Here is a 9,363-nt window from a genome sequence, read left to right as displayed (position 1 = left end):
ATATATATATATATATATATATCTTTCCTTTCCTGAGCGTTCAATAATACTATCCATATCACGTCCTCACTTTGTTGTTTTTTTGTTTTTTTGTTATTGTTTTTTTGAACTATATATATATATATATATATGTATATATATATATATTTATATATATAGGGAGAATTTACAAAAAGACAAAGACGGGTGGTGTGGACAACAAACAGATGTGTTAGTTTAATGCTCGGGAAGTCAAAAAGTCTTTAACGTTTCGAGCCTATGCTCTTCCACAGAAAGGGACACAGAAAGAAACAGGGAGAGAAACTAAAAAATGTGTAGTGGCTAGCGATCTATCATTATATATATATATGTATATACACACACACAAAATAGGTTTCATTCAATTCCCAGCTATCAAATCCACTCACAAGGATTTGGTAGATGGGAATTGTAGCAGAAAACAGTTGCTCACAGTACCATGTAATGGAACTGGTCCCAGAATCATATAGTAGGGAAGCACCTATTGTATAATAAAAATATATTTTAAAACAAAAATATCTACTGCAACTCATTTTGTTTTTGTATTGAGTTGCAAGATTCTTGATGTGAATTTGAAACAAATCTTATGTCTGAATAATTATGCTAGCAAACCTTGGAGTGAGTTGGGAGTCATGGGTCACTAAAAAGGCTGCAAACAGCAATGAAAGAACTTTGACAGACAAACAACCAGCTGATTGTCTAACCAACATGTTAAACAATCAATTAGTTAATTGATTAGTTATATGTAACCAATTAACTAATAATAAAGGAGTGAAATTGAACCTGTGGTGGTGTTGTTTTTATTGGCATAATGACTTGCCCAAGACACAACAACCTCTACTGCAACATTTTCCAAGTAAAGCCTTAGTTTCTTAGTTTAAGGCACTACAATATGGAGCTATCACTAATGAGCACCTAATTGTATTTCTTATTAAAGCCTTTTATTTTCAGCCTACAAATGTATCTTATAGGTGAGAATTCTTTTCATTAATCTGTCTAAAGATTATTATAAAATTATTCTCATTGCCTACAACCTAAGTGACAATAATGTTTTTTTTTCTTTTTCCTCATTGTCAGACAAAGAGCAATGCCCAAAACAGTAGATTTTACAGTCTTCACAGAAATTGAACTTATTGACCAATTGTTGTCAATGGAGACGATGTGCAATTTCATTGGATTCTAGATGTTATCTTGTTTAAAAATATGTCATAATATAAGTTTCTGATTCCTAATTCCAAAAAAAAAAAAAATGCATCTAAGATTTTAAAAGTCACAAAATATAAAATTAATAAGTTTATATTGCAAAATTTAACTGAGCATTTAAATCAAACCTTTTAAGATGTAAAAATGGTTTCGAAACTTTGGTGGCATGCTGACAAGAAGTTCTTCTCCCTTTTCATTCCAAACTTCATGCAAGTTGTTACCACGACAGTGTTTCACCTGAAAAGTAGATATTAAATTGACTGATAAGATTTTTCATGCAAGCCCATTTATAGAATTCAAACCACATATATGCGGTTAATCAAGTTACAAATTAATGATTACACTGCATGAAATCCCTTTTCTTAAGTTAGATAATATCTATAGCAATATCCGTGTACCAATGGTTTCTGGGTTATTTCTCCTCATCAGCACAGAATAATTGTTTGGGTAGAAATGGTGACACTAAACTCTTAGAAATATATACTTTCCAAAGTCACTGATCTCATAAATAGAAAAATTATTATTTCTCTGAACAAGAAGCATTCAGTAACAGTACTCTAGAGTAAAGATCATTTACCAACATAATGTGGCAGTCCTGGTTAGGACAAATGTTACAGTTATTTAGCTCCAGGAAACATTGTCTCCGGCTGGCTATTGATGCACTATCTGCGTCCTTATATTTTTGAACAAGGGAGTTCAGTATCCCCACTCAGCTAGAGATGGTGACACTAAACTCTTGTTCAAAATACTATATATATTTTAGTGTGTGTGTGCGTGTGTTTGCAAGTTACTCGGTAACCATGTCAGTGCTGGTGTCATGTAAAAAGCACTGGTGTTGATGCAATGTTAAAACCACCAAGCCAAAACAGACAAAGGAGCCTGTTGCAACCCTTGGCCTTACCAGCTCCTGTCAAACCACCCAACCATGCCAGCAAAGAAAATGAATGTCAAATGATGATGAGATACTACAAAAAATTCAAAGAGTGAGATATTTTTCACTTTCAAACAATAATGAAATTCTTTAATGGTAAAATGATTAACAGCAAAGTGAATTACATAGAAATTTATTACTTAATCAAGTGAAATTAGAAAACTACTGCATTTACTATATCAACTATAAGACAAAATATAGTATACAAAACAGTAGCAAAGTAAAGAAAACCTAAAGTTCACTTTAAATAAATGAAGAAATATTAAGGATAGCAATACTAAAATAAAATGAACTATTTTAAAACAATATAAAGGATGCTTATACTCTATATGAATTTCATCATTAACATAGAATGAATTTATAATTCTGACCAGTAGCCATTTCAGTTGTTTACATTTACTCCTTTGGCTGATTACGCGGTGTAAAGCGTATTTAATCTCCATAGCTTCGTTTTATTTGCTTTTTTCTTTTTAAATTTGCTGTTTTACACTAACCCTAGGGTTAGGGTTAGCCTATAATAGAAAGGTTTATTAGCTACTGCCAATATGCTTCAGCCATTTTTTGACAAGGAAATAATAATTTTATCACCGATAGAATTGTTTCAGAATCGTTTGTTTATGTAGTCGGCACTTAATGTATATCGGTTGAATGGACGTCAGTGATTGGTTGAAATTACAGAAATACGACAACTTTAACATGGAATAACTTAAGGATTTCTTTTTCTTTTTAAGAAGTCTAAGAGAAAAAAGATGTTTTATATGACACATTCTACCAGTGTTCCAAGTTTCAAAGTGTTTCGTTAAGAAAATACTGTGGCCCCCGTTTTAAAATAGATCCAAAATCCGAGTTTTTTTTCTTAGTGAAAATAGTGCATGTTAAAGTATCGAAATTTACCAAAGGTAAATGTGCTCGCTGCCATAAGATGTGTTGCATACATATGCGGAAATGTTTCTAGAACTTGTTCAATGGGTGTTTGGGTATTTCGGTTACTTGGATAAGCTGTGTATTGTTACTCATTAAAACCAAGACCATTTGAAGTTTTCAAGAAAACAATTTGTGGCGAAAGTAAAGAATACGTACACCCAGTATTTAAGGTTTAGGGTGGATTTTTTCCCTTTGGCCAGCACATTTGAAAAATAATTTTTGTAACCAAACACTTTCAAAATTCGTATACTGGTAGAATGTGTCACATAAAACGTCATTTACTCTTGGCGTTTTTGAGAAAATTGTGTATTTTCGAAGTTATTTCGTGTTAAAGTTGTCGTATTTCGGTAATTTCAACCAACCAATGACGTCTATTGAGGTGAAAACAATTACTGCTGTTGTTTGTCAACAACTTCCGGCGGTGTATATTTCGTTTGTCACTGTTATTTATGACATATTTCATCTGTTACGTTTGTATGAATAAACGAGTGTATCTGAAGCATGTTTACTTCATGGCACCACCACAATCGTTCGTGCATTTCTGCTTTTAGTTTGTTTTTTTTTCCTAGTTTTTCGGCTACTATTTTCGGAAAGACATTCCCCTCCAATTTCTTCATTTTTCCGTAACTCTAACCCTAAAATTACAACCCTAACCCTAACCCTGAACCTAAAACCCTATCCTTAACCCTAACCCTGACTCTAAAACCCCAACCCTAACCCTGAGCCTAAAACCCTAACCCTCACTCTAAAACCCTAAAGCTAAAACCAGTATAAACGCACGAACGATGTCATAAGTAACAGTGACACACGAAATATACACCGCCGATAGTTGTTGTTGACAAACAACAGCAGTGATTTTATTCAGCTGAATACAAGTCATTGATTGGTTGAAATTACCGAAATACGACAACTTTAACACGAAACAACTTTTAAAATATAAACCTTTCTCAACAACACTAAGAGTAAAAGATGTTTTATATGACACATTCTACCAGTGTCCGAAGTTTGAAAGTGTTTAGCTACAAAAATTAATTTCTCGATGTGCTGTTCAAAGGGAAAGATCCGGAAGGTCCTGTGTCAGTGTTTGGAGAAGTGAGGATATTACGTTCATGGTAGACAAGTGATTCTTTTAACCTGATGTCGAGCAGCTGACTAAGAATCTTGTTCGCCTGTCCTCTCTGGGATGCTGGCAAGTTGCACGCATCTTATCCCTCTGCCCACAAAAGTTTGGCATGCATCTCAATTAATGACCATGTTTTGGTAGAAAACTTGCGGAATTTTCTATCGATTAAATGACTGAGCTGAAGTACTATTGGCTAACAATTAGGCCAAGATCACCTAATGTATCAAGGCCATTGTTTATTATACTGACGCGGTTTCAAATCTAAACCACAGCTTGTACTGAACTACCAAGGAATATTGGATTATTTAAGATGGAAAATAAAGTTTTTCTGCAGCATACGCTGAAACAAAGTCATTCAAGATAATGTACAAGCCAGTGTAGTGTATACTGCCTTCCGAGCAAAGTTTCGTTATTCTGATATCCATAACGAAACATTGCTAAGATTTGGCTAAGCAGGCGATATGAAATAGTCTAATATAATGAGGCAATGTGCCAGAAGGTTTATAAAGCAAAGTTGTCAAAAACAAAAAAACCCTAAAATAGCTGATTGCCAGTTGTCATGAAATGAATGATAACAGACCAACAATTTTTTTTAAGGCTCACCCTTGCTTGTTTTGAAATGTGGGACGGAGGTAAAGAATACGCACACAAGCCGTTTTCGATGTAACACTAACCCTGAACGCCGAAAACGGGTGGTGCGCGTATTCTTTACCGTCGCCAAATGCGGGATGCAAAAACAAAATGGAAAATCGCAACAAAAAACGGAGAAATTCCAACTTAAGGAACAAAGATATTAACACACTTTCATAATTTTTCTAGTGATTGGCATAGCCAGTCATTAAAATGCCATACTAGATGTTCAGCAATATCCACTGATTCCTACCTCCGTCACATGCAGGAAGGGGACGGGCTGCGATGTTGCTATGACACAAGTGAAAATGAAAATTAGATGGGTTTCTCTTTTTAAATGAATACTTACCTTAACTATGTATTGATGGCTTTCTGGAAGAACAAATTCGTAGAGTAATTCATTTGCCACATATTTCCGTTTAGTTATATGAGTCATTTTTTTTTCACGCTAACAGTCCAAACGACTCGAAAATGATGTAAATAAACATGTGCGAGACAAACAAGACAACGGATACGTAGAAAGTAAAAGATTGTGGGTAATCTTTTTGACTTCCGGTAGTTTTCGTTTTTAAAATAAAGGGAGATAAATCTATTGAAATATTTACGGATACACTCCCTCCAGCGTTACAGGTACCTCAGGTTACGGGGCGATCCTTCGATACTAGTCCATTACAACTTCCGGTCGTTGCGCGCACGCATACTGATTACCTGATCGTATAGTGCGTTCATGTGTTTAAAGTTTCAGTTCGGATGGCACCTTACTCACTCGCACCTTGGCTACACGTTTGCCGCAGCACGAAGGCAAGAGCACTCATTCCGCTGTCCTTATTGCCTCTGTGGAGTGCTTTATTGCTTTCTCCTCTGCTGTGAAGATGTTTTATATGACACATTCTACCAGTGTCCCAAGTTTGAAAGTGTTTCGTTGGAAAACAAATGGTGTCCGCCAAATCAGAAAGATCTTGGTGTACTCTTTCACTCTTTTTTCCTGTGGCTTCCTTGTCACACTCTGTGTTACGCTGGATCTCCCTGAGAACTACATTAAGTGAACACGTGTCTGTGGAGTGCTCAGCCACTTGCACGTTAATTCCACGAGCAGGCTGTTCCGTTGAATTGATCAATTGGAACCCTCATCGTATATGTGTGTGTCTGTGTAACGGTTAGTTCTTCGTTGCAGTTGAGGGTCACCAATTGTAACGGTTGTATTAAGGTGCTGGTTGCCAGTATGCAAGATGCAAGAAGAACAGCGATCGAAGTTTTAAGGAAATATTTATTCACCGTTACGTAGTATAATATCTTACCCCGACGGACAAGTGTGTGTATCATATAAAAACAATAGATTTATCTTTTCTTGTATGTTGATGCTGGTTATGTTTGGTCAACTGCTCGCTGCCCAACTAGGAATTAGAGGAAGATAGAGTGAATGTCAAATGTAGGGATTCGATAAAATAATACCTTCATGGTGCCTGACATTTGAACAGCAGTGGTATTATAATAAGACACTGTATCATAGTTCACATTCTCACTGGTAAGCGTTCTCTCAGTTGAATTATCTCGCTAACTGGATTTTGCCTGTGGTCGCCTCTCTGTCATCTCCTTTTGGCCACTTTTGCTTGGAAATCTTCTGTATATATAATTATCGCGAGAGAGACATACCGTTATCCAAACAATGGGTAATTTTGTGGGGTAGGTCTATTGTTCTATCAATTAAACTCTCCCCCACATGCAAAAAGGTCAGCAGAGGTCAAGTAGCAAAGATATTCTGCTCAGTTAAGGCATCTGGCAAATGTAACTGCTGTCAACTTAATGTTTCCCAATGGGAAAAGTCCGTTCTACTGTTAAGTTAAATTTGGCGATTGAGGATCGAATCCACGCCATGCCTGCACAACCCACTACATACATATATATATATTATAATTATGGGTATCTAAAAGATATCCTTAATTATAATTTTAATAATAATTATTACCTATAAGGTTTTTATTCCCATGTTGGCCACTTAATATGATTGATAATTTAAATAACAATCTTATATATATATATATATATATAAATTTAATAAATGGAGTATTACGCATATGTTAAATGAATTCTTTTATTTCCGACATATGTTTCGAAGATTACAAATGGTTTCTTCCAAAGGAATGAGTGATGTTGATAAAGATGTAATCTTCTCTTCAGGGAAATTCATAAGAGCCGACTTAACTGTAAGACATTTTAACCGAATGTGATAACTGCAGGTAGAGAAGATTGCTACATATCTTACTAGAAAAAACCGTTGGAAAATCTGTTTTGCCACATGAACCTATAACATCACTATATTTGGCAGCAAAACTGAATGGTATCATAATTGTTTTGGTGTTTTCAACCCTAGCCTCAGGCCAACCCAAGTCCTGTAAGTGAAATTTGATGGGCAAAAACTGTGCAAAATCTCCTCTGGTTGTTCCATATTATGGGATGGAGTACTTTATCTGTTACCCATTTTAGTACCACCATCTGGCTTTTGGCTGCCTTTAGTTTTACTGTTGCAAGTAGTCTAACCAGGTTTCTAGTTTGAGAAAAATTCAAATTCTTGATGCACTGCTTTCTACTGTAGCAACCCATGTGTCCTAGTTGCTTTCTCCCCTTCTCTCCCACCAGTGTTGGAGGTTTTACAAAAGGTTATAGGAGTTGCACTTCCTCCATAACAAAGAAAAGAAATTAAATAATCATTAAATCACTGCTATAGAAGCAATATTCAAATATTGCTTCTAAAGCAGTGATTTAATGATTCTTTGGCTTTCTGATTGCAACAAGCTCACATCCAAATATAATAGTGTCTTGTAAAAATCTTTTTAGACTCTCAGTATCATGTGTAAAATATAAAATTGAAGATGTGGTAGTCACAATCCATATCTTTTGAGAACTAATTTATGCATGTAATAAGTAGTTGTCTGTTTGTTGTGGTTCCATTAGCCATCAGCTGGTAAACTTGCTGTTTGATTTAAATTAGCCACTACAGAACCATAGTCTTAACATAAACAGTTCATAAGCAACATTAAACTACTAGATTAAGAACTTAGCCCTCAAACAGCATCAGCCCTTTTGAAGCTTTCTTTGTGAAGGATCTCTTATAACAGAATCAGATGAGAAAAGAAATGGTTTTTCTACTATGGTTTTTCTCACTCTGCCAACTTATTCATTATTTTGTAACTTACACGAGTGATAGATTCATTTTCATAAAGAAATTCCTTTGAGATTCTAAACTATGTTTCATAGATTCAAATTTCTCGGACTGCAACTTTCCAGAATATTTAGAATGTGTTGAGAGATGTTTTGCTTCATAGTGACAACAAATATTGTATCTTTCATTACAACAACACTTTCGTTGCATATCAGGCAACTAGCTTTCTGGTCATTTGTTTCCACAAAGAAGTACTTTTCTCCCCATTCTTTATTGAAAATGCGACATTCATCATCAACCTTTCTCTTCTTAGTAGCCATAACGATGGGTGAAGAAAAAACAAAAGCAGTCTTAGGCCTCAGCGTCAGATATTCTCATTTTAATTGTAATCACTAATAACTGACTAGCCCGAGGCATACATGATGTACTGTAGTAATTATTATGGCGCGTGAAATACATAGTGCATGATGTGACTGACTCAGTATACATACGACAGGCATAATCTAAGTAGTGTAAGAAGCAGTATAAAAGCATGTTTGTTTTATTCAGCATACGACAGTGGGCCAGACAAATTGATGTCGCGGGCCATAGTTTGGTGACCCATGTCATAGGCCAACCAAGGCTTTGTGAGTGAATTTGGAAGATACAATGTTATTCTGAGAGCAGAATAACACTGATAAAAATAATAGCTTTCCTTTTCTCAACTACTGCAAAAATAATTCTCCCTTACATTTATACACAACTGTACTTTAGCACTGTTAAACAAGCTATATTGGTAAATAATAATTGCTTGACATTATTTATATTTGACGAATATTTGTCCTCATCTTGTTTGTTGTTAATGTTTTGACTGATATACCCTCCAGCCTTCATCAGGTGTCTTGGGGAAATTTCAAACCTGTGTTCTCATTCCTATGGGTTTTTTTCGATATTATTATTATTATTATTATTATTATTATTGTTCAGGTCACTGCTTGGAATCAAACTTGGAATCTTGGTGTTAGTAGCTGCGCTCTTAACTACTATGCCATATAGAACAGGAATAATTGATTGAATTACAGTATTCTTTTGAAGATCTGGTGTTTATGCAATCACCAGTGTAATGATTTCTGTATAACCTTCTAATATTTGCAAGTGTAAGGATTACATAATTTATGATGTCATAAAAACATAAAATAATTCTGTTTTATTCTGCCGTCAGATATACAAGCTGTCAGTTATTCAAATGTATATAATATCAAACCAAAATCACAGGACAAATAATGTTTAATACTGGATTGAAATTTGGCTACACATGGAATTCTAAGTATCAGTTAACTGTTATACTACTTCATTCAAAATAACACTACTTCTATCTATTATATATATATATAT

General features: G+C 34.9%; 1 protein-coding gene across 1 annotated transcript in view; it reads right to left on the bottom strand.

Moving 5' to 3' along the window:
- LOC106879839 (probable RNA-binding protein EIF1AD) overlaps positions 1–5,481 on the bottom strand; it is an 11,481-nt gene extending 6,000 nt beyond the window's left edge. Inside the window, exons 1-2 of the mRNA XM_014929543.2 lie at positions 5,179–5,481; positions 1,350–1,458 (exon numbers count right to left, since the gene is read on the bottom strand). Of these exons, the coding sequence (XP_014785029.1) occupies positions 1,350–1,458; positions 5,179–5,265 (196 nt within the window). The 5' untranslated portion in view covers positions 5,266–5,481. The remainder of the gene's footprint in view (positions 1–1,349; positions 1,459–5,178) is intronic.
- Between the last annotated feature and the right edge of the window lie 3,882 nt (positions 5,482–9,363).

This window comes from Octopus bimaculoides, chromosome 11 (assembly GCF_001194135.2).
Source record: "Octopus bimaculoides isolate UCB-OBI-ISO-001 chromosome 11, ASM119413v2, whole genome shotgun sequence".
NCBI classification, from domain to species: Eukaryota; Metazoa; Mollusca; class Cephalopoda; order Octopoda; family Octopodidae; genus Octopus; species Octopus bimaculoides.
Note: the sequence above shows the minus strand (reverse complement) of the source record. Positions and strands in the feature narration are given on the sequence as shown.